The sequence below is a fragment of the Haliotis cracherodii genome, unplaced genomic scaffold (assembly GCF_022045235.1).
Source record: "Haliotis cracherodii isolate W230 unplaced genomic scaffold, xgHalCrac1.p SCAF_5, whole genome shotgun sequence".
Taxonomy (NCBI): Eukaryota; Metazoa; Mollusca; class Gastropoda; order Lepetellida; family Haliotidae; genus Haliotis; species Haliotis cracherodii.
This window is the reverse complement of record NW_027266308.1, coordinates 38,335,598-38,362,940: the sequence shown is the minus strand read 5'-3', so window position 1 is coordinate 38,362,940 and position 27,343 is coordinate 38,335,598. Positions and strand designations below refer to the sequence as shown.

Sequence of the window (27,343 nt, the reverse complement as noted above, 5' to 3'; positions counted from 1 at the left end):
ATGCTGAGTGACCGTCGGTCATCTGTGAGGAAACGCCAGACAGCCTCCAGGGTCACTTCAGGGGAGCTCGGACGAGGTCAGTTACAGGTGAAGCGATGTTTTTCACAGATCACCACCGGTCAGCGAACAGCAGATATGGCCTGTTAGTGTCAGCTTGTTTAAACATCGCCCAAGGTCGACACACAATCATAAATGACTCATATGTAATATGATATGGTGTCGTGACAAACTGAAATATAAAATATGAAGTAACGTCTGGAATATTATACAGCTAAATATGAAATTAAATGTTTCAAAATATACAAAATAAATAGACTTCCACATTACGAATCAAAATGAAATAAATCTTTTACAAATTATAACAGAAATATTTTAAAACGATAATGTGCGGATAAATGTTGTTCATCTCAATAAATTCAAGATTAACAATTTCAATTTGCCTAATATTACACCATTCCTAATGTAAACAACTTGAGGAAATCATGCTGTCATTACAATTTAATCTGCGAGCAAACGAGCGCTGTTGTAAATAGACAGACGTCAAACGGGCGATTAATATCAATAACAACCTCTAATATCATCTTTCTGATAAATATCACGTATGAAGATCCTAATATCACTCTCTTGTTACAAGGATCGGTATATTCGTCCGATGACCAGTCTGTCGGCCAACGAGGTAATACAACACTAGAATCTGCATTGGTGGACAATAAGCCCTCATCCTCAACCTCATCATTGTAGCAATCTTTAATATCAGAGATCGCAGGTCAAATATCTATGCACCGTCGTTTAGTATTCTCTAGTATTGGCGGATATTAACAGTTTTTAGCATTTAGATTCCGTTTGATAAGAACCTCCAGAAACACAAAGAGAATGTAGTGGGTTTCAAAAAAAATAAAACCTATGCCAGATAGTATCAGGCTGAGAAATGAGTGAACGTATTATTGGCATTAATAGATATAAGTGAGCAGCGTTTTGCGAACACCTGGTGTCATCACTATTCAGTAGTGATTCATCGACACATGCTAGGGATATAGTCGGAACTGTACAAACGACTGCTTTTGGGCAGCGATTTATTCTGCATATGGAACGAGTTTGGTCGCCTTTATTGTCTATATAATATATTTTAATTGGGGTTGGTACGTTTAAAAGTAAAACGTTCAAAGAAAGCAGAATGTATCTTGTATTGAAGTCTGAATCATAAACAGATACAACGACGCCCGATTTGCGACGCAGGTAGAAAAGAAACGTAATAATTATATTGACGAAGAACACGCGGTTGTTCATTTACTGTACATGTGTTAATTCAATAACGTATTTGGGTACATAAATAACATATTTACTTTATCTTATGACTTGGCACGGATGTTATTTTTAAAGGATTTAGTTATGGCTGTCAGTCAGCACCTCAGATAAAGATATTGTAAACAGGAATTGTATTGTTTCCAGATAACCTTTGTGCTGTGTATACGACTTTTCTCTAAATCTATGAATCTTGTGTTGACGTCACCTGCATCTTTTACAGCGTCACGTCGTCGTCATGCAACACATACTTGTTTTTGTTTATTTTGATTTTTTGTTTCTTTGTTTTCAACGCTGCACTCAGCAACATCCCAGCTGAATAATTAATAATGGACTCTTGATTGATAGCGGTTGATATAGTGAGCACCGGAGAACGATATCACGCAGTCACTGATCCCACCTCCACACCCCCACCCTCACCCCCACCCCCAACCCGACCCATCCATTCAGTCGCACGACAAACATACTTGCCTGTGGATCATTTGTAACCCCACGTGATATAAGAGGGTGTCATCTCTCCGGCACACCACGTAATTTGTCTTGTCTTCAAATTTAAGAACTCTTAAGTCATATAAGTGTACAAAGATGGTACAAGTAAATTATAGTGGGGTTTTCATATGGAATGCATGACCATGCGTGTTCATAAAGTTAGGCTGAATATTTTGTTGATTTGTCACACTTTGCAAGAAATAAAAAAAAACCGAACAATATATATCAATATTGGCATTATCGTACAGATAAACAGTTCATGGCACCCAGCGTACAGCACTGCGGTATCCGGAATACCTCTGAACAAGACTAGACACTCGGATAACCCTCATATTAGAATCATGGAATGTTATTTCATAAATGCAGTTCCACGAAATACAATGCCGGTTTATTTACGGTTAAAACCGTTTGTATTACATGTTATGGTTGAAACGGTTTGTATGAACCAAACCCTTCCAAAAAGATTACGTACTTTTATGCAATGATGAATTAACATTATTAAGATAATGTCAAGGCCAATGGACTATAGTGATGAAATTATGACCGCAACATGACGTGAGCTGTCTGTCGACCACGTGGCAATCAATATCAACCTTATACTAACGCCTGGGCAAGTTGAGGCGCAACGTGAATACATTTCACAGTCAGAAAGCTTCAATACATTTATACCACTGGCCTCTGCTTCACCCCTAAAACATGGCTTCGCAATTGCAAGAATGAAAACCATGACACAGATATTCTTGTGAAAACAACGAGGTACTTTTATTGCAATAGCAGGACGCTAAAATGTAAGCTGGGTTTTGTTGACGCGCTGTTGAATCGCCTCGCTCACCTCACAACGAGCTGACCTGTGGGTAACACCGCTCGCCGGGGAGGGGTTACCAAATGATTGACGTAACCTCAACCTCATGTGACCTTTAAGGTCACGGTCAGGTGTCAGAGGTCAGTTAGGTCATCCATGGTCCAACTGCGGCGCAAAGTAAAGCGGCCTTTGTGTATGTGCAAACAGGTCAGTTTGGACATGCGGGGATCCATATACCACAGCGGCTTATGGTGAATACGGGCAGGTTCGTGTTGAAGCGGGGAGGAACATATATGGTGTGCACTGACGGTAACTGTGTACATTTGCACATATACCTATTAATCCAATGTCGATATTATAATACTCGAGACCACAACATGTTATTACTTAACATTACGTTAAACAACACTGAATGACAACACTGACATCTCTAAGATCGAAAGGACGTGGCTATGTCTTACTTTGTAGTTTGACATTCGCATTTCAATGACATTTTGTTTTGTATCTTACGATAATAAAAGAGTGCAATTCGATATTTCTATAATACATCAAAGCAATACAAGGTTACAACATGTCTGATGCACACAATACAATGTCACTACCTCTTAATGCCACACATGGGCACTACACAAAGTACCTCTTAATGCCACACATGCGCACTACACAAAGTACCTCTAACTACCACACACGGATACTACACAAAGTACCTCTAAATACCCCACAAGGATACTACACAAAGTACCTCTAAATACCACACAAGGATACTACACAAAGTACCTCTAAATACCACGTGTTGACAGAATACAGTGACATTACATCTATACTAATCAAGTAAACACAACATCAAGTTGTCCTGCACCATGACTGTTGAATCTATATTTTTAGGTATTTTTATTTTACTAAACGCTAAGGGGCGGTCGGGTAGCCTAGTGGTTAAAGCGTTCGCTCATCACGCCAAGACCGGGGTTCGATTCCCGACATGGGTACACTGTGTGAAGCCCATTTCTGGTGTCCCCCGCCGTGATATTGCTGGAATATTGCTAAAAGCGGCGTAAAACCATACTCACTCACTCACTAAGACTCACTAAACGCCAAGGCCAGTTTGCTTCATTCCATATAAAACAGCAGAAAAGTAAATGTTCTTTCAAAGAACAAGAATTTAGATATCTTAAAGACAGATTTTCATTGACTAAGTGTAAGTCTAAATATAACGTTACTGCCTCTATATACTACATGCTGTACAATGCAATGTAACTATCCCTACACTGGACCAAATACAAACTTATGAAATCTAATCAATACCAAATTGTTTGAAATTACCACCAGATAACTGAAACCGCAATAATACACTCTCCTTGGTACAAGTCATCGATACAATGTCACTATCTGCATCATATACCATGGCGAATTACAATAAAACCTTCATATTCATATCCCAGGAATACTAGTTGTACATGTATGCATGTTGCGTATAGCAGACTATACAGATAAGTCATTAGCATGGAAAGGTGTTGTTCATGATTATTTCACGTACGATGGGCGTCTGAAAGGTTCTTAGTTTGGCTTCGATGGATAGCGTTGATGGAGTTGGTTGCTAATTATTTTTTTTCAACATAATCACCTCCGAGATCTACACACTTCGGCCAACGGTGCTGGAGTGTTTGACGCGTCCCGTGAAGATACGGGTTAGAATAGGTCTTCAGCAACCCATGATTGCCGTAGGAGTCGACAATGGTTGTCCCAAAGGGTGACTAACGGTATCGGGTGGTCAAGCTGGCTGACTTGGTTGATGCATGTCATCGTATCCCAGTTCCGTGGATCGATGCTCATAACATCAATCACTGAATTGTCTGGTCCAGACAGCCGTCATATAGCTGGGATATTGCTGAGTGAGTGCGCCATTAAACAAAAAAAACACACACTCGGACACAGTATACTGACCCCTAGTTGACCAGTCCTTGTTTTATCCCCTTAATACCGAGCGCCAGGTATGGTAACAACATCTTTAAACGTCTTTTGGTATGACGGGGCCGAGGAATAAACCACAGAAGAGCTTCCGCTCTCGGGGCACACGCTTTATCTACTGGACCACGGAGGCGCACCCACAAGTCTGTAACCTGAATATCCAAGCTTATTATCACTTACGTCACACTTATTGGGGCGCGCGTGTTGGCATTTAGACTCATAGTCTTGAATAAAAAAATATCTGGTTTTCTCGCTGAAGCTGCAAATAATATCTAATATCTAATACAAAATCACAGACTATTACATGGTCGGTCCCTAACATGAGAACGATATTGGAAACTATATTTTGTTTTCATATTCTTCTGGAAAAAACACATTTCCCTTTTTCTTAAATAAACAACCAAAGGTTTCAAACCATCATTCGATACATCACCTCCATCGCTTTTACCTAAGGGTGGACATATTTTGGTATTGTGCCCTTAAATGGATATACACAAATTGTATTAAATCGAAAGTTAGTGACTTCTTATTGAAAATGGTGAAATAATATTGGGTAAATGTAACACCCTTGCTATGTCCCACCAATAACAAAATTAATAACAATTACATCTATAACTGTCAATTCAATCAAAACAGTCAGTCACATAACATAGAAGCTGGCCATTCTAATTGTTCATTTTAACAATTAACATTGTTTAAAATCGCGGAGGGTGTTGTACCTAGGTCGTAATTTTGTTCCTAATTAATTCTAAATAAATACATGATTGCATTTGTTATACGCAAGCAAACAACGACAAACGCCTTTTCCACTCATCGAACAAACATTGGTATCAACAGAATTGAAAAGATCTTCAATTGGCGAAAAAGCGTGATCAAATCGGATTTGAAGCACAGATTGCATGTTTTCTGTTTACGGTGTAAGAACAGTTTCCTCTCAAAAAAGTGTTTTGACCTCAGTTGCAAAATTGCTATTCGGCATGACAACACGAAAAGTGAATTCATCATGTATTCAATTTAATTCAGGTATGACAGAAAAACTTCCCTGATGTGTCTATATACTGACAATGCGGTTAGGTTGCCATGGAAACATATACCGAATCCATTTTTGCAGTAACGCCATCCATTGTTACTTACATCGCTGTATTCTAAATTGACGCCATTTCTTTTCACAACTGTTAGAGGTCAGCGCAGACTGTCGAAAGTCACAGAAATAACTATCGGTTTGAAATGAAAATATGAAATACTTAAAGTCGTAGGCAAGTCTGAGCATATACCGTTAACAGCTAAAAGACGTCGCGTTTCTAATAAGCATGAGTATAGTATGATTAATTCAGAAGTTGACCTAGACAATTGTTCAGACTCACAGAATAGCATTTCATTAATCTGATAACACCGTTATGGACACATACCAGTACAGATGAAACTAGAAACAGCATTTTCTCGATAAACATGCCCAAACATGCTCCAGAGCAAAGGTCGCTGATAATAAACTAACTTTATATTGTTCAGTCGTACAGTGTAGACACACGACGTCCAATTGACAATGACCCATTGGTAAATCACAGGTTATATACACATCGGTCATACACGATAAGTTGAGTTAAGAAAATCATTGCTTACCCTGCATCAAAACGAATGTAAAATATACTACTCAAAAGAAGTTATAAAGAAGAATATAAATTGTCAGTGCAAGAGAATAGCTGGTCCAGTTTATCCCCCGAAACAAATTCCATTTGCCGTAAGGTGCAAACAAACTGTGAAAACAATATGAATGGGCCACTTAAAATCAGCGAGGACACCAAGAGGTCGCGAAAGAACACCCTATGGCCAGGGCCATGACAGATCATACGAAAAGAAGGGTGTTCTTTTACTTCTTTCGAGTGGTTCATATATAAATACATACAGTACATATAAATATGAATCAAAACTGTGCCTAGATTATTGTTATTATAAAGTTATTATAAATGATCACACTGGTGCCTTTAATTCCAGCCTCCGTGGTCTACGGGCAGAGCGTCCGCTCTGAGAGTGGAAGGTCCGGGGTTCGATCCCCGGCCGCGTCATACCAAAAGACGTTAAAAGATGGTACTTGTTGTTACCCTGTCTGGCGCTCGGCATTAAAGGGCTTAAACAAGAACCGATCCGCTCGGAGTCAGTATACTGCGTCTGAGTGGGATATCAACATTCACAAACCCTGACAGGATTACATGTACTATAGCATATGATTATCATCCGTGACAGAGTTCGTCTGGAGCATGTTTAACATTCACAAACCCTGACAGGAGTACATGTACTATAGCATATGATTATCATCCGTGACAGAGTTCGTCTGGAGCATGTTTAACATTCACAAACCCTGACAGGAGTACATGTACTATAGCATATGATTATCATCCGTGACAGAGTTCGTCTGGAGCATGTTTAACATTCACAAACCCTGACAGGAGTACATGTACTATAGCATATGATTATCATCCGTGACAGAGTTCGTCTGGAGCATGTTTAACATTCACAAACCCTGACAGGAGTACATGTACTATAGCATATGATTATCATCCGTGACAGAGTTCGTCTGGAGCATGTTTAACATTCACAAACCCTGACAGGAGTACATGTACTATGGCATATGATTATCATCCGTGACAGAGTTCGTCTGGAGCATGTTTAACATTCACAAACCCTGACAGGAGTACATGTACTATAGCATATGATTATCATCCGTGACAGAGTTCGTCTGGAGCATGTTTAACATTCACAAACCCTGACAGGAGTACATGTACTATAGCATATGATTATCATCCCTGACAGAGTTCGTTTGGAGCATATCGCTATATGGCTGAAATATTGCCGATGCGATGTAAAATTTAACTCACTCACTCGTTTGGAGCATGTTTAACATTCACAAACCCTGACAGGAGTACATGTACTATAGCATATGATTATTATCCCTGACAGAGTTCGTCTAGAGAAGAACACCGGGGTGCGATCCCCGGCCGCGTCACACGAAAAGACTCTAAAAGATGGTACTTGTTGTTACCCTGCCTGAAACCAGGACTGGTCGGCTCGGAGTCAGTATACTGCGACTGAGTGGGGAATTGATGTTAAACTGTGGCATGGTATCGCTGTGGGCTAGCACTAAAGATTCGTCATTAGTATGGACTAGTACAAGCAGCTATATATACACACACACACACACACACACACACACACACACACACACACACACACACACACACACACACACACACACATGCATGCATGCATGCACGTCGTTATACAAGTGCAACAATCCTGACGCGACGTTAAACTCTATTTCACCTCACTTCACCTCGTCTGGAGCAGGTTTAACATTCACAAACCCTGACAGAAGTACATGTACTATAGTATACGACTATCAACACTGCAGAGCAATGATGTACTGTGCTACTGACAATGTGTGCATTGTTTTCAAGAAATATAGACCTCACAAACGTAAGAACTACTTTTTCTATCTTACATATTATATCTACGGCTTTATCTATAACATACAAAACAAAGGAGTTCTATGGAGCTAAATGAATTTACTGTTTCTAACGACTTTTTGGCAGGATCGTCTTACGGTATGTTGAAAGAGACAACGATCTAGGCCTAAATGACATCTGAGAAAATTCCACTTGAATAATTTAACAGTTTTAGCCTTACGCCCTGAGTTGTTCCAAATGTTGATAAACCACTGGCATCCATGAGTCAAAAGTTCAAATTTTCGAGCATAAGTTAACAGAGGTGTTCTATTCTTTCAAATAATAGCTGCAAAGATATGATATCTTTAATTGGTAATGTGGCAACTGCCAAATATTCATTGTAAAGATGCAAGTGACTTTTAATGTATGTACTTCATATATTTAGGGGCGGTCGGGTAGCCTAGTGGTTAAAGCATTCGCTCGTCACGCAGAAGACCCGGATTCGATTCCCGACATAGGTACAATGTGTGAAACCCATTTCTGGTGTTTCCCGCCGTAATATTGCTGGAATGTTGATAAAAGCGGCGTAAAACCATACTCACTCACTCTTCACATATTTTAACCTAACCTTTTCCACCATAACTACCCATTTTACTACGCCAACCATTACCAATCACCATGCCAACCACTACTTAAAACAACCATTTACCCCTATTATCACCGATATCGTGTAAGCATATTCAAAATAAAAACATACACTTCTATTTACTTAATCATCGTCGTCCCTATTTTTATTACATCAAAAAGGACAACACAACAAGCAACAATCAATAGCACCATCGTCGTAGGTCTATTATCGCCAACAGCAAAAGAAAAGACAGCCAAAACATACATGGCATCACCAACAGCATACTCATCATCCCAACCATCGCCTATACCTCAATAACCATCGCCTACACCATCGTGTATCATCGTCAATATTATCATCAACATCACCATCACCTCAACCATTACTGCCACCATAACCTACCACCACCAACGCAGATGTCGTGCTAATTTTCACAACTATCATCATCAGCATCTTCACCATCATCATCAGACCGCCTCCGTGGTCTAGAGAAGATCGGGGGATCGATCACCGGCCACGTCATACCAAAAAACGTAAAACGCTGGTACTTGTTGTTACTCTGTCTGGTGCCCGGTATTAGGGGGCTAAAACAAGGACTGGTCGGCTCGGAGTCAGTATACTGTGTCTGGGTGGGATATTCATGTTAAACTGCCGGTATGGTATCTCAGTGGGCCGACACTAAAAAACCGTGATTAGTCTGGACTAGTACATGCATGTTATATAAGTGCAATAAGTGCAATAATCTTAGACGTGACGTTCAACACCTCACCTCACCTCACCTCACCTCACCTCACCTCGGGGCGGTCGGGTAGCCTAGTGGTTAAAGCATTCGCTCGTCACGCCGAAGACCCGGGTTCGATTCCCGACATGGGTACAATGTGTGAAGCCCATTTCTGGTGACCCCCGCCGTGATATTGCTGGAATATTGCTAAAAACGGCGTAAAACCATACTCACTCACTCACTCACCTCACCTCACCTCACCCCACCCCACCTCACCTCACCTCACCTCACCATAATCATCATCACCGTCATCCACAGCAATATTATTGCTAAAAGCGGCATAAAGCCATACATTCACTCCCTCATAATCCGACCCAAATTACTATCATAACCAAGTATCTTACCCGGATCGTCGAGCCAATGTTCGCAATTATTAACATCACAACCACAACCATGACATACAATTCCAACTTTATCATCTAGCATACAGAAACATACAATCTGTTTAGAACCACGGCAAAACCTCAAGTCTATTTGATACACCAGGCCCAGTGGAAATCTATGGGTCATAAATCATGCCTAAGGCCTTTCTTTGAAATATTAATAGGGCATATCCCTTAAGTAGTTACAAAGTTGTTATATTAATAAATCATTTCAAACATATAAGTAACGTTGTGCGCACTAATTGTCCAACACATAGAAACAATAAGTGGTTGCTAGAAAACAGAGCAACGTAAGAAAGAATATGAAAACTGAGCCTGTGTTACTAATGGTGTGTGAGAAATGTGATAGTACCACAGAATGAAATATTAATCATTAACTCTTAATACCGATGGAGGAATTTGTGAATGGACAACGTGAGGTTACAGCGTTATATAGCACTAAATGTCGCGTTAATAATATATTGAAGGCCAGAGTTTGCATTAAAGAAAATACGAAGGGGGTGATTATGAATTACAGTAAACTACGGTTATAACGAACACGCTTATAACGAACTGACGGATATATCGAACTTTCCTTTTTTGGTCCCGACTATTTGGTGTTGTTATACTGTATATATGCTTATAACGAACTACGGTTATAACGAACTAAAATTAGTAGTCCCTTTGAGATCGTTATAACCGTACTTTACTGTATTGTTGTTATAACAATGGGTGAATGGACATAAATGTTCTCACCTGTTAGCGGAAATAAATTAGGTAACTGTGCTTCATGGAAGGTGGTGTGAATGTTATAATACTGAAAATAACAACAACGGATTTGGCCATTCGTCTGATCTATGTTTTATGGTACCAAATTCATTGACAAAACCCATACCTGGTGACAGGAGACATAGGGACACGACCTAAAAGAGAAGAGATGTAACTACACAATTAACAATGTCAGTATCGGATGTGACCACCATTTGCGTTGATACAGACGAGGCCGCGGCGGTGCATTGAAGACGCCAGATGGTTGAAAACATCCTGGGGGGAGGGGGGGGGGGTTGTTGCAGATGTCAACAAAAGATTTGCCAACTGAGCTAGCTTTAGCGGCTGGTTCTGGTCCTTTTAGCTCATCCTAGACATGTTCTATGGGGGAGAGGTCTGGAGAAACACCTGCTAATTGTGAATCACGACCGTAAAGTCGAAATGCCTTTATGAATATTTATTGAAAGATGCAACATATAATTTCGGGCGGTCGGGTAGCCTAGTGGTTAAAGCGTTCGCTCGTCACGCCGAAGACCCGGGTTCGATTCCCGACATGGGTACAATGTGTGAAGCCCATTTCTGGTGTGCCCCGCCGTGATATTGCTGGAATATTGCTAAAAGCGGCGTTAAACCTAATCACTCACTCACTCAACATCTAATTCCAGAATCGTTTTTTTTAATATTATATATATAAGCACAGTTTTATTTTTACCGTTACAATAAATGGTCCTATTTCGATACCATATTTAATCAGTAAACGTATTTTGTATAGATCTCCCATCCAGTATTGGTTTTGTCATGATAGAACATAACCAGGGGTCTCGATTATTAATATAGTCGGAATCGTACAATGCGGTTTCTTATATCAAAGTAAATTGCTTTTGGCGCTTGGTCTTGATTAACCATTGGTCTTGTGAAATCATATGTCTTGGGTAAACTTTTGTCTCGGGTAAACATTGGTCTTGAGTAAACATTTGTCTCGGGGAAACTTTGTACTAGTATAAGTATTGGTTTTCTGTAAACATTGGTCTCAGAACATTATTGTTCTCGGATAAATATTGGTCTTCTGTAAACATTGGTCTCGGGTAGAGGTTGGTCTCGGGTAAACATTGGTCTAATGTAAACATTAGTCTTGTGTAAAGATTGGGCTTCTGTAAACATTGATCTCGGGTAACATTGATCGTGTGTAAACATTCTTCTCTGGTAGAGATTAGTCTTGTGTAAACATTGATCGTGTGTAAACATTCTTCTCTGGTAGAGATTAGTCTTGTGTAAACATTGATCGTGTGTAAACATGCTTTTCGGGTAGAGATTGGTCTTGGGTTAAGATTCTTCGTGTGTAAACATTCTTCTCTGGTAGGGATTGTTCTCGGGTAAACATTGATCGTGTGTAAACATTTTTCTCTGGTAGGGATTGTTCTTGGGTAAACATTGATCGTGTGTAAACATTCTTCTCTTGTAGAGATTGGTCTTGGGTAAACATTGATAATGTATAAACATGCTTCTCTGGTAGAGGTGGTCTTGGGTAAACATTGATCGTGTGTAAACATTCTTCTCTTGTAAAGATTGTTCTCGGGTAAACATTGATAATGTATAAACATGCTTCTCTGGTAGAGGTGGTCTTGGGTAAACATTGATCGTGTGTAAACATTCTTCTCTTGTAAAGATTGTTCTCGGGTAAACATTGATAATGTATAAACATGCTTCTCTGGTAGAGGTGGTCTTGGGTAAACATTGATCGTGCGTAAACATTCTTCTCTTGTAAAGATTGTTCTCGGGTAAACATTGATAATGTATAAACATGCTTCTCTGGTAGAGGTGGTCTTGGGTAAACATTGATCGTGTGTAAACATTCTTCTCTTGTAAAGATTGTTCTCGGGTAAACATTGATAATGTATAAACATGCTTCTCTGGTAGAGGTGGTCTTGGGTAAACATTGATCGTGTGTAAACATTCTTCTCTTGTAAAGATTGTTCTCGGGTAAACATTGATAATGTATAAACATGCTTCTCTGGTAGAGGTGGTCTTGGGTAAACATTGATCGTGCGTAAACATTCTTCTCGGGTAGGTGGTGAGGTGAAATGTGGTTTAACGTCGCGTCCAAGATTGTTGCACTTATAAAGCGACGTGTATGTGTGTGTGTGGCTGCTTGTACTAGTCCAGACTGATGCCGATTTATAGTGCTACACAACTGAGATACCATGCCGCAGTTTAACATGAATACCCCACTCATACACAGTATACTGACTCCGAGCCGACCAGTCCTTGTTTTAGCCCCCCAATACCGGGCACCAGACAGGGTAACAACAAGCACCAGCTTTTTGGTATGACGTGGCCGGTGATCGATCCCTCGATCTTCTCCTCTCCTCTCTCGTCTAAATCTTGGTCTAATGTAAACTTTGGTCAAGAGTAAACAATGGTCTTGAGTAAACATTAATCTCACCTAAACATTGGTCTTGTGTAAACAATGGTCTTGAGTAAACATTAATCTCGTCTAAACATTGGTCTAACGTGAACATTGGTCTTGCGTAAACAATGGTATTTAGTAAACATTAATCTCGTCTAAAACTTGGTCTAATGTAAACATTGGTCTAGAGTAAACATTGGTCTTGAGTAAACACTGGTCTTGAGTAAACATTCTTCTAAGTTAGAGATGGGTCCTGGGTACAAGTTGGTCTAGGGTTAACTTTGGTCATGGGTAAACAGCATTGGTCTTGGGTAAACATTGGTCATGGGTAAACAACATTGGTCATGGGTTAACATTGGTCATGGGTAAACAACATTGGCCTTGGGTCAACAACATTGGTCATGGGTAAACAACATTGGTCATGGGTAAGCATTGGTCATGGGTAAACAACATTGGTCATGGGTAAACATTGGTCATGGGTAAACAACATTGGTCATGGGTAAACAACATTGGTCATGGGTAAACATTGGTCATTGGTAAACAACATTGGTCTTGGGTAAACATTGGTCATGGGTAAACAACATTGGTCTTGGGTAAACAACATTGGTCATTGGTAAACAACATTGGCCTTGGGTAAACATTGGTCATGGGTAAACAGAATTGGTCTTGGGTAAACATTGGTCATGGGATGAACATTGTTCATTGATAAGTCTTCGTAAACTATAATATTTAAGGTAATATCTCGCAAATAGTGTACATTTGTTATTTTCGTCAGTTAAATCATTGTCGTCTGAACAAATTTGCATAACCATTAAATAGTTTGTATGGTCTTCTTCTCACGTAAATAACAAGTACTCATCCCCTGTGCCAAAATGTAAATCAATTGAACGGTAATATAGTACTGTTTGCATAGGTTAGTGGTTACGTTTCGTCGCACATCACCTATCTCCCTGTATGTACCAGTTCATGGCCTATTTCACAGCACTAATTTTAAGAACCAAGCAAACACTGATAGATTAACACTTCTTCCTCGTCCCGTTGTGAACGCTGGTGTAGTTTCTGGGTTTTCCTAGTTGTCAATCACATCTAAAAACCGCCATATGTATCGCGTCACCTGCCCGCAAATATCAGATTTATTTAGCAGTAGTCTTCCCCCTGTGGGTGAGACGGGCGTGTTGTTTTTTTCCAAACGGCATCCACCAAAAGAATTAATAACATACAGAGATATAGAATATCTCTAGAGATAGTCGTCGAGCCATACTAAAAGACTGGATGACCTAAAGTACCACGTGACTTAAATACGCCTTTCTGTACACGTCAGCAACACAGCATCTTGATTACACAAACGCAAACAAACAATTTAATGAGTAAACATTGCATGGTGCCAAACTTTTTGTAACGAAAAGCTTACACTCAACCATTTGTGAAATGGTCGCTTGATGCATTTAACCGTTAAATCTATATGCATTATTATATTTCAACTCTGTTGAAAGCGGCGTTGCAGCCAATCTGCTTAAATCAATGTAGACCCTCAACTAACATCTACATCTGCTACGCTGGGATTAAATGGGTTCATGTGAAACGTGTAATACCACTCAGAACCTTTAGTTTAATAACTTACCGGATTAATGTAAGAAACGCACACGTGACAGTCATCGGGATGCGATATTATTAAAACCTATTGATTAAATATTAAATAATATTTCAGTAAAAGAAATGGGCAATAACGTCAGTAATCCCATTATTCTGAATATATCTGCCAATCTCGAAATAATATCAATGTATGGCCATAACTGAATGTCTAAAGTTCAGCCGAGTCGAATGCCGGACTGCCTGCCGTTTGTCCAGCTGTAGCGGGACAGCCACCTGTCTCAATGCTCTGCCATTGTTGTATTAGGGAAAGCGTAATTATATATGTAATACAGTGTACGTGTTTTCATGCTGTTGTTTGATGCATGCTCTCTGATATACGTATCTCCATGTTTCTGGTTGATGCAGTGCTCTCTGTTGCACATAGTTTCATTCTATTGGTTGATGCATGCTCTCTAACGTAAGTGGCTTTGTGCTGCTGTTTGATGCATGCTCTCTGATATACGTATCTCCGTGTTTCTGGTTAATGCATGCTCTCTGATATACGTATCTCCGTGTCTCTGGTTGATGCATGCTCTCTGATATACGTATTTCCGTGTTTCTGGTTGATGCAGTGCTCTCTGATATACGTATATCCGTTTTTCTGGTTGATGCATGCTCTCTGATATACGTATCTCCGTGTTTCTGGTTGATGCATGCTCTCTGATATACGTATCTCCGTGTTCCTGGTTGATGAATGCTCTCTGATATACGTATCTCCATGTTTCTGGTTGATGCAGTGCTCTCTGTTGAACATAGTTTCATTCTATTGGTTGATGCATGCTCTCTAACGTAAGTGGCTTTGTGCTGCTGTTTGATGCATGCTCTCTGATATACGTATCTCCGTGTTTCTGGTTGATGCATGCTCTCTGATATACGTATCTCCGTGTTTCTGGTTGATGAATGCTCTCTGATATACGTATCTCCGTGTTTCTGGTTGATGCATGCTCTCTGGTGTACGTAGCTTTATGCTATAAGTTGATGCAGTGCTCTCTGATATGCGTATCTCCGTGTTCCTGGTTGATGCATGCTTTCTGATATACGTATCTCCGTGTTTCTGGTTGATGCAGTGCTCTCTGTTGCACATAGTTTCATTCTATTGGTTGATGCATACTCTCTAACGTAATTGGCTTTGTGCTGCTGTTTGATGCATGCCCTCTGATATACGTATCTCCGTGTTTCTGGTTGATGAATGCTCTCTGATATACGTATCTCCGTGTTTCTGGTTGATGCATGCTCTCTGGTGTACGTAGCTTTATGCTATAAGTTGATGCAGTGCTCTCTGATATACGTATCACCGTATTTCTGGTTGATGCAGTGCTCTCTGATATACGTTTCTCCGTGTTTCTGGTTGATGCATGCTCTCTGATATACGTATCTCCGTATTCCTGGTTGATGCATGCTTTCTGATATACGTATCTCCGTGTTTCTGGTTGATGCAGTGCTCTCTGACATACGTTTCTCCGTGTTCCTGGTTGATGCATGCTCTCTGATATACGTATCTCCGTGTTTCTGGTTGATGCATGCTCTCTGATATACGTATCTCCGTGTTTCTGGTTGATGCATGCTCTCTGATATACGTATCACCGTGTTTCTGGTTGATGAATGCTCTCTGATATACGTATCTCCGTGTTCCTGGTTGATGAATGCTCTCTGATATACGTATCTCCGTGTTTCTGGTTGATGCATGCTCTCTGATATACGTATCTCCGTGTTTCTGGTTGATGCATGCTCTCTGGTGTACGTATCTCCGTGTTCCTGGTTGATGCATGCTCTCTGATATACGTATCACCGTATTTCTGGTTGATGCAGTGCTCTCTGATATACGTTTCTCCGTGTTTCTGGTTGATGCATGCTCTCTGATATACGTATCTCCGTATTCCTGGTTGATGCATGCTTTCTGATATACGTATCTCCGTGTTTCTGGTTGATGCAGTGCTCTCTGACATACGTTTCTCCGTGTTCCTGGTTGATGCATGCTCTCTGATATACGTATCTCCGTGTTTCTGGTTGATGCATGCTCTCTGATATACGTATCTCCGTGTTTCTGGTTGATGCATGCTCTCTGATATACGTATCACCGTGTTTCTGGTTGATGAATGCTCTCTGATATACGTATCTCCGTGTTCCTGGTTGATGAATGCTCTCTGATATACGTATCTCCGTGTTTCTGGTTGATGCATGCTCTCTGATATACGTATCTCCGTGTTTCTGGTTGATGCATGCTCTCTGGTGTACGTATCTCCGTGTTCCTGGTTGATGCATGCTCTCTGATATACGTATCACCGTATTTCTGGTTGATGCAGTGCTCTCTGATATACGTTTCTCCGTGTTTCTGGTTGATGCATGCTCTCTGATATACGTATCTCCGTGTTCCTGGTTGATGCAGTGCTCTCTGATATACGTATCACCGTATTTCTGGTTGATGCAGTGCTCTCTGATATACGTATCTCCGTGTTTCTGGTTGATGCATGCTCTCTGATATACGTATCTCCGTGTTTCTGGTTGACGCAGTGCTCTCTGGTGTAAGTATTTCCAGGCTATTAGTTTCGTATCAGTTTCCGTTCTAAAGTGTGTTTGTGCCAAGTCTCTTTTCCGGTAAAACTCTCAGGTACCTTTTCAGTGCATGCTTACTCGTGGCTATTGAAAATGTCATAGACCCAGGTAGTTTACCTGAATGTTTCGATATTTGTAAACGTAGTTTATTAGTTGAATATAAACCAAAACTAAAGCTACACAAGTAGCCAATATGTCTACATTCTTATCGTACAAACAATGACATTTTCAAGGAGATTCGTGTAATTTGGCTTATGTTGGTAGATGTAAAAATGAATAGATAGTATTTTTATTCGACCGCCTCTGCGATCTAGTGGATAGATCGTCAGCGGATGCGGAAGGTCGGTGGTTCGATCCCCTGGGTGCATCATACCAAAATATATACGTTAGAAGATGGTACCTGTTGTTACACTGCCTGGCGACCGGCATTAAGGGGATAAAACAAGGGTTGGCTCGGTGTCTTTATAATATGTCTGAGTGAAAATGCTCGCCATTAAACGCCATTGTGCCTCAACATGTATGGCGTCAAGATTTAGACCACCTGTACACGACATAACTTCGATAACTTCATGTAGAAAGATTGTATTTTTAAACGATACATTTATAGAAAGGTTATACGCCTCTGCCATATTAAAATAGTCTCTGCTTCTTATAACACATACATTTATACATATTATCAGCATCAAATAAAACATGTTATTCCTGTGCGTATTTATATAACGAGCATAACTGGTCGGACTTAAAATTAATATATTAACATATATTGCCAAATGCCTTCGAAAAATGCAATTTATTGGTCATAGTATTATCGACGTGAATGCCACATAATATTTGTCAAGCTTGACTTGACTTTTTTCAGCAGATGTTTCAGAATTTTCATAGACAAACCAATGACTTGGTGTTGAGGCGATAAATGGTATTTTTATATAATATATAATATGGATGTATGTATGTATGTATGTATGTATGTATGTATGTATGTGTGTGTGTGTGTGTGTGTGTGTGTGTGTGTGTGTGTGTGTGTGTGTGTGTGTGTGTGTGTGTGTGTGTGTGTATGCATGTATGTATGTATAGACAGACAGACAGACAAAGTAAGCGGACACACATACATATGACATTGAACCATTGTGTGTACAGTTATTAAACCAGTTATTATACAGATACCGACAGACTCATACATTATACACATATAGACCCCAACCTCCTGCACTCACACGTACTCAATAAACACACACACACACACACACACACACACACACACACACACACACACACACACACACACACACACAAACACAGGAGCGATTACAAGGGATGCAGAGTGAGATGGAGAGAGGGGAAGATGGCGCGGATGAATATTTTTAGCCTCGTCAGCTGATGAACCACCTGATCTGTGACTTATACTTCCTTTTTGAATATCAAAGTCCGTCAAATAAACCCACACTCTTGAAATTGTTGATGTGCAAAAAACATTTCTCATTCCCGGGCAACAATGATGATAAATTCATATTCTGGGTCACATATGTTGCAAGTTTTGGTCAGCAAATCATGAATATTCTCGCTATCCGAAACCTGGATCTAGGGCCTGGTGTCCGGAGCCTCGTGCCTGCAGCCTGGAGCATAGGGTCTTTAGCTGGGGTCTGATTCTGAACCTAGGATCTGGAGCCTGGAGCATGGAACATGGAGTATAGGGCCTTTAGCTAGGGTCCGAGTCTGAACCTAGCATCTGGAGCCTGGAACATGGAGTATAGGGCCTTTAGCTGGGGTCCGAGTCTGAACCTAGGATCTGGAGCCTGGAGCATGGAACATGGAGTATAGGGCCTTAGCCAGGGTCCGAGTCTGAACCTAGGATCTCGAGCCTGGAGCATGGAACATGGAGTATAGGCCTTTAGCCAGGGTCCGAGTCTGAACCTAGCATCTGGAGCCTGGAACATGGAGTATAGGGCCTTTAGCCAGGGTCCGAGTCTGAACCTAGGATCTGGAGCCTGGAGCATGGAACATGGAGTATAGGGCCTTAGCCAGGGTCCGAGTCTGAACCTAGGATCTCGAGCCTGGACCATGGAACATGGAGTATAGGGCCTTAGCCAGGGTCCGAGTCTGAACCTAGGATCTCGAGCCTGGAGCATGGAACATGGAATATAGGGCCTTTAGCCAGGGCCCGAGTCTGAACCTAGGATCTGGAGCCTGGAGCATGGAACATGGAGTATAGGGCCTTTAGCTGGGATCTGAGTCTCAATCCAGTTTCTGGAGCCTTGAGCCTGGTGCTGGGATGTGAGCCTGCAGCCTGGAGCATAGAGCCTTTAGCCAGGGTCTGAGTATAGACCTAGTGTCTGGAGCCCGGAGCCTGGAAGATGGAGCATGTAGCATAGGGCCTTTAGCTGGGGTCTGAGTCTGAACCTAGTGTCTGGATCCTTGAGCTTGAAACTTGGAGCATGGAGCATGGATCTGGGGTCGGAGCATGAGACTTGTGTCCGGAGCCAGGATCGGGGCCTGAGTCTAGTGTACGACTGAGAAGGACACTGACATGTTCCCTATAAATATAAGCAGTGATTTCAGTTGAAAACTAGATGCGTGTACAGTTTGCACGTTTATAGCTTTCGGGAGAATATATTTATGAACACACCGAAACAGTGAATACACCAGAATTAAGTAATCAGAACGATATGTTAAAAGTAAACGGACAAAGAAAAGAAATCGTTTCACAACCACGTAAGGTTTTCTATTTACCAACTTGATCACGTTTATCAAATTGATATCTGTAGATCGCCCAAAGAATGTACAATATTTTACACTGCAGTCGGTATTGACAGACACAGCCCTAGTGCATCACACCATATGTAGGAATTGTGGTCCCCCTCCCCCTCCCCACCCTTCCCCTCATTCTTCTCTCCAACCCTCCCCTCAGCACTGGGTGGGATAAGGAGGTCATTCTGCTACGGAGAGCTTCAAATTTTATCAGTTAGTCCGAGCAGAAATAATAAGTCGGGGAAACTCGCCTGAAGGGGAGATAGTGGAAGGGTCAGGCTGTCCGTATCTCGGGTCAAGGAGTTTGAGAAAGCTCCAGCCAATCTATGGTATCTCGGGCTCCGTCGCTGGACATCCTCAGCGACTGACCAGATCTTGCAAATGGCTTCCCAACTGCAACTTTGAAATTGCTTTCGATATCTGCAACAGAGCTGTTTTAGCTCACTCGGTGAGCGCAGTGTGAGTTTATGTTTTAGATCTTTGATCGTCGTCCTTCTGTTAACACTGAAACTTGAAATCTCTTTTTGTCCTAATCTACTGAACATATCTTTATGATTTTCACATAACATGACAGAGTTTCATTTTGAAAAAATCCAAATGGCCGCCACAGCTTTTCATTTAGTAAAAACTACAGCACTCACGCCAATCTCTTTTCCCCAGTAACCATTGAACACATTTTTTCGAATTTCAGATTTGTTTATTAGATTATTCTTTACAATATTGTCATGGAACATTTTTGAAAGTTAATTTGAATATCCAGTTTTGCCTACCAGATTGTCACTGTACGTATGAGAGTGTGTATACTTTACACATCGCCTTGTTTTGGTGTTTGTTCTGACATGTGATTGGTTGAGCTTGAACATCAAGGTCACTACTTATAACATATTAGGCATACAAACTGCTTATTAACCCAACTCACACACTCATTAATCATTACACCTAGCAGTAGAAGATGTGCATTGCATGTTGATGTTGCTGTTATCCTTTTACAACTAATTACTTACCTATATGATCACAACTAGAGAGCGTACTTTGGGACTCCGAGCTTGAAAACGTAGGCAATATGAATACAGTAAACTACGTTTATAACGAACTGACGGATATAAGAAATATATTTTTGGCCCTGCCATTTTGCTGTATATATGTTGTATATATGCTTATAACGAACTACGGTTATATCGAACTAAAATCAGTGGTCTCTTTGAGTTCGTTTCAACCGTAGTTTCCTGTAAGTAACACCGCAACATCGGCTCGGTTTCTTTTTTTTATAGGATATAACTACAATTACTATTTACAATACCAATAACCACAGACAACAATAACTTCACTGACAAACACTAATTGTTATGATTAACATTTGTTACAAACAATAACAAAGCAAAAGTTAGTTTGTTTATTTCAATTGTTTAATTAAGCATAAATTAAAATTGCAATTAAAACATACTCGGCGTTTCCTGTATGTAACATCGCAACATCGGTTCGGTTTCTTTTTTTATAAGTTATAACTACAATTACTATTTACAATACCAATAACCACAAACAACAATAACTTCACTGACAAACACTAATTGTTATGATTAACATTTGTTACAAACAATAACAAAGCAAAAGTTAGTTTGTTTATTTCACTTGTTTAATTAAGCATAGATTAAGATTGTAATTAAAAGATACCCGGCGTTACTTTAACCTAAACAGGGCTAGGATTCCTCCTGACGGTATATTGTCAAGCTACATATTCACAGTTACATTTCAGGTACTAATTATAACAATACTACAACTCAACAGGTAACCCTTAATATAATCTAGCGCAACCAAATGCAGTGGGAAGGCTACACAATATCACAAGATGAATACCAAGTGGAAGGACTGCATCAATACCCAATACAGATGAACCAGCGTTGACCATGGTATAACCCAAGTTAACTAGGCTTAACCCATGTTAACAAATGTTAACTAATTTACGTCATACTTCGGTTGACCAAAGTTGCCATACCCACTGACTAAGTTGAGTGTATCTTTCTGGTTAACAGCCGCCAAGTGAGGTAAATTTAATTTCATTTATTGATTCAATTGTGATTAAAAGCATTTTCATTAATATCATTAACTAGGAATTGATAGCGTATTCGTATTCTGAAACGTTCCCGTATCCAGGGAAACGTAAGTTTTAGATATTTTTATACATATTTAGAATCAACAACTTTGATAACGAGTTTGCATTTCTACGCTTCATTTTGAACTTTCTTGTCGTTTTACGTACATAAAATAGAACGGTTATAATGTCAGTTTTGTCAGGAATAAAACACTTGTAAATCTCTCCGTGGTGTGTGTTGGCTGTTGTTTCTATTTCTTCTCGCATATATTTTGTATTATATATCTAAGGCTGCATTTTCTACGTTGTATGTCGGGCACTAATGTGAGTCATGTTAACGTTGGTTAACTCAGGCTGAATCTAGTCAACCATGAATGCGAGAAATGGGGTAACCACGGTTGACTCACTCTATTGTTAATAATCGAAGGCACATAATGCAAAGCGTACATGGTCGGACAGTTCCGTCACCGATAAGCACGGTGGCCCATCTATAAGGTGACATAATATATAAGATCCACCTCTTATGGGGTCGCCTCCGTGGTCTAGTGGATGGAGCGTCTGCCCGGAGAGCGAATGGTCGTTGGTTCGATCCCTGGTAACGTCATATCCCCAAAATTTTAAAAGATGGCACTTGTTGTTACCGTGCCTCGCGCTCGGCATTAAGGGGTAACACAAGGACTGGGTCGCAGTTCTATAATCTCCAAAACAAAAAACAAAAGACAGCGAATAAAGACACGTTATCAAAAACAGCGCACTCATCAGCCCAACCATCACCTATGCATCAACAACCATAGCCTACACCATCGTGTATCATCGTCACTATTAACACCAACATAAACATCACCTCAACCATTACTGTCACCATATTGTCGTGCTTATATTCACAACTATCATCCTCATCATCAGAACGCCTCCGTGGTCTTGTGGTAGAGCGTCAGCCCGGAAAGCGGAAGGTCCGGGGTTCGATCCTCCGGCTGCGTCATGCCAAAAGAATTTAAAACATAGTATTTGTTGTTACCCTGCCTGGCGTTTAAGGGGCTAAAACAAGGACTGGTCGACTTGAGTCAATATACAGTGTCTGAGTGAGGGTATAACGTGAAACTGCGAGCATGAACGTCGCTATACACGTGAATCCTATCCAATGACGTCTCAGGTTAATCTTACTGTTCACTTTGTAAACGTTAGACACGACGTCAAAACTGACCTTGTGACGTTAGGGAAAAAACGACAGACAAAGGGAACATGTAAACTATGTAAAACTACCAACATAATAAATATAACTCTGGCTTCTATACAACATATACCTCAATCAAACCATAAACACGTTGAAGGCAGTCACATCAAAAAGCCAGTTTGTATAACAACTATCAGAGACCGCCTCTCGGTCTAGTGGATAGAAGGTCTGAGAGCGGAAGGTTGCTATTTCGATCCCTGGTCGCGCCATACCAAGATAAATGTTCAAAGATGGTATTTGTTGTTACGGTGCCTGGAGCTAGGCATCATGGGGATGAAACAAAAACTGGTTGTCTCGAAGTCAGTATACCGAGTCTGAGTAGAATATCCATGTTAAACCGCGGCATGGTATCTCAGTGGGCTAGCAGTATAAAACGAGCATTAGTCGGGACTAGTACAAGCAAACACACGAGCTCGCGAGCGCACAGACACACACATGTGCATGTTATATAACTGCAATAATCTTGAACGCGACATTAAACACCATTTCACCTCACAGAAGAACTATTTGTATTTTTGAATCACTATCAATAAAGAACGAAATTGCTCTTGTGTAATTGCAACGTGCATAGATTAATGTAGCTTTCTGTGGGTACATGTTGTCAATTAAATCTACTTGATACGACTTATCCATGTAACAGTTTTGAATGTTACTGTTGATATATTTCAGTACCTGTCTACAGGATTTTGACGAAAAAGAAAGATGCGACTACTGAATATGGCTTAGCAGTTATTTTATATAAAATATGAGGTCATTCAAAAAGTGATATTTACGAATCTTCGGAGAATTTACAAACAACGAAATATATTATATCCATGTGAGGAAGTATGTTTTTATACATTGTAGCCAGTTAAGGGCCTCCTCACTTTTCATATTCTATATCACCGAATGATGTGTGGTAGTCTGGTGGTTCCCCCATCACGCCAAAGACCCTGCTTCGATTCCCCAAGCCCATGTCGGGTGTGTCCAGTCGTAATATTGCTTGAATGATGCTAACAACTGCGTAATGTCAAACTTTCTTATTTTTACCACTGAAAAAAAGTGAGCTTCTGAACCGGTGGTTAATGTTTTTTGCTTTTGTTGGTTTTTGTTGTTGTTGCTTTTTGTGTTCTTTTTGTTGTTAAACGCCGCACTCAGCAATATTCCAGCTATATGACGGCGGGCTGTAAATAATCGAGTCTGGACCGGACAATCCTGTGATTCCCATCATGAGCATTTATCCACGCAATTGGGATACGATGACATGCATCAACCAAGTCAGCGAGCCAGACCACCCGCTCCCGTTAGTCGCCTCTTACGACAAGCATACTCGTCTTTTGCGACAAGCATGGGTTGCTGAAGACCTATTCTAACCCTGATCTCCAGGGTCGTGGTTAATGTAAATCAATGTTGGTCGCTACTGTTGTGACAGCGGCTACTAAATTTCATTGTACTATTTTCATTGATATATTGCCCGTATATATTTCAAACCATTATATCCACTGAAAAGGAAACGTATTTTGTGACATATACATACTGATTTCTATCAATTGTTTATGAAAATAGAAACAATTCGGTGACAACTCAAGATACACTGACACGTTGAATACTTTAAATCACCCTAATAATTAATAAATTTGGAAGTCGTACATTATTAACCTGTAGTCGGTGAGGTAAAATGAGGTTTACCTCCGCGTTCAAGATTATTGCACTGATATAGCGACCGGTGCATGCACGTGCACGTATTGGTCATGCCGATTTTATAAATCTAGCACACTGAGAAACCATGCCGCAGTTTAACATGAATACCCCACTCAGACACAGTATACTGACTCCGACATGACCAGTCCTTGTTTTAGCCCCTTAATGCCGAGCGCCAGACAGGGTAACAACAAGTACCATCTTTTAACGTCTTTTGGTATGACGCTGCCAGGGATCGAACCCCGGACCTTCGTTCTCCAGTAGACCACAGAGGCAGTCGAACCTGACCTCGACGGTAAAACCCCAAGAGTGTGATAACACGGATTTGCTCTTTACATAATATACAGTCATTCTCTATACAATGGTCTTAGGCAGAGGGGGCGGTCGAGTAGCCAAGTGGTTAATGCGTTCGCTCGTCACGTCGAAGACCCCAGTTCGATTCCCGACATGGGTACAATGTGAAGCCCATTTCTGGTGTCGCCCGCCGTGATATTACTGGAATATTGCTAAAAGCGGCGTAAAACCATACTTACTCCTCACTCACTCACTCACTCACTTAGGCAGAGACGCTTCGCTTTGACGTACTCTTGTGATGGTTCTGGGTTGTCCGCAGGCTACTTGCACCGTGCGTACCCCAGGCGCGCCAGAAATGTAAGATCGTTGGTTCGAATCCCAGATTTTCACTATCATGTTCATGGTTTGTCAGAACCATCTCTGTTTCTTTACACCACTGAGGCACCGCGATAAATACCAAATACTAAAATCTCATACGATCGTACGCACTCTCACTCACATTCACAGATGAATAGTAGTCATGCGCAGCGAAAATGTCCTTCCACTTGTTACGTCACACGTCATTCTAAATGGATCGGGTGGTCAGGCTTGGTGACGTTATGACGTTATGTTATGACGTTATGTGCATGTCACTGCACCCCTACAGCGTGTGACGTCGCACATAATATCAATTACTGGATTGTCTGGTCCAGACTCGATTAATTACAGGCTGCCTTTACATAGCTTGAATATTGCCGAATGTGGCGTTAAACAACAAGCAATCAAACAAACAGAACAAAACACTAATGTGGAAAAGAATTCTTTCTGCACCTCTTTGGTTTTTACCCAAACATTGCGTTATGTTGTTGAAAAAAACACCCAACTTAGCGTTAAAATGCCCTACTTGTGTGTAACGATAATGAATACCTATATACTCGCTGTGATGAAATAAAGTTTCAGATAAAGTATAGTGTGCAAAGTAAGGAAATTGATATACGTCGTCGGAGTTCGAATCAACACATTCATAGCCACTCGATGACGTTGTAAATATCACTAGATTATTACCTTTGACACAGTCATACTTCGCCACGCTTCAAAATATTTATTTTGTGGTGAGTTCATGTATTGTTTTTATGTTTATATATCTCACATCACACATCACAATAATCAATAATTGAAAGTACATAGCAAAACGTTAGAGTTAACTTGGCTAAGGTACTCGTCGCTACACCCTGTTCTGAACAGCGAAAGCCGTCACATGTCTTGTTTCACTTGTCAACGTTTAGTCCACGTGTAGAGTCCCTTGAGCTCCTGTCTACAGCAGAATCTGCGTTCGTTCTAGGAGAACTATTGACGTTAACACACTGCACAGGCGGAGAAGGCAGGTGGAGGTGGAGAAGGCAGGTGGAGGTGGAGAAGGCAGGGTGGAGGTGGAGAAGGCAGGTGGAGGTGGAGAAGGCAGGTGGAGGTGGAGAAGGAGGGTGGAGGCGGAGAAGGCAGGTGGAGGTGGAGAAGGCAGGTGGAGGTGGAGAAGGCAGGGTGGAGGTGTGGGAGGCAGGGAGGAGGTGGAGAAGGCAAGGTGGAGGTGGAGAAGGCAGGGTGGAGTGGAGAAGGCAGGGTGGAGGTGGAGAAGGCAGGGTAGAGGTGTGGGAGGCAGGGAGGAGGTTGAGAAGGAAGGGTGAAGGTGGAGAAGGCAAGGTGGAGGTGGAGAAGGCAGATGGAGGTGGAGAAGGCAGGGTGGAGGTGGAGAAGGCAGGGTGGATGCGGAGAAGGCAGGTGGAGGTGGAGAAGGCAGGTGGAGGTGGAGAAGGCAGGGTGGATGCGGAGAAGGCAGGGTGGAGGTGGATAAGGCAGGTGGAGGTGGAGAAGGCAGGGTGGAGGTTTTGGAGGCAGGGAGGAGGTTAAGAAGGCAAGGTGGAGGTGTGGGAGGCAGGGTGGAGGTGGAGAAGGAGGGTGGAGGTGTGGGAGGCAAGGTGGAGGCGGAGAAGGCAGGTGGAGGTGGAGAAGGCAGGGTGGAGGTGGAGAAGGCAGGGTGGAGGTGTGGGAGGCAGGGAGGAGGTGGAGAAGGCAAGGTGGAGGTGGAGAAGGCAGGGTGGAGTGGAGAAGGCAGGGTGGAGGTGGAGAAGGCAGGGTAGAGGTGTGGGAGGCAGGGAGGAGGTTGAGAAGGAAGGGTGAAGGTGGAGAAGGCAAGGT

At 41.3% G+C, this 27,343-nt stretch overlaps 1 protein-coding gene across 1 annotated transcript; it reads left to right on the top strand.

Moving 5' to 3' along the window:
• Positions 1–27,285, top strand: LOC139443678 (RNA-binding protein cabeza-like). Its single transcript, XM_071224618.1, has 3 exons — positions 1–76; positions 26,493–26,991; positions 27,084–27,285. Exons 1-3 carry the CDS (start codon positions 1–3, stop codon positions 27,283–27,285), a joined length of 777 nt encoding a protein of 258 aa, XP_071080719.1.
• Positions 27,286–27,343: the final 58 nt, after the last annotated feature.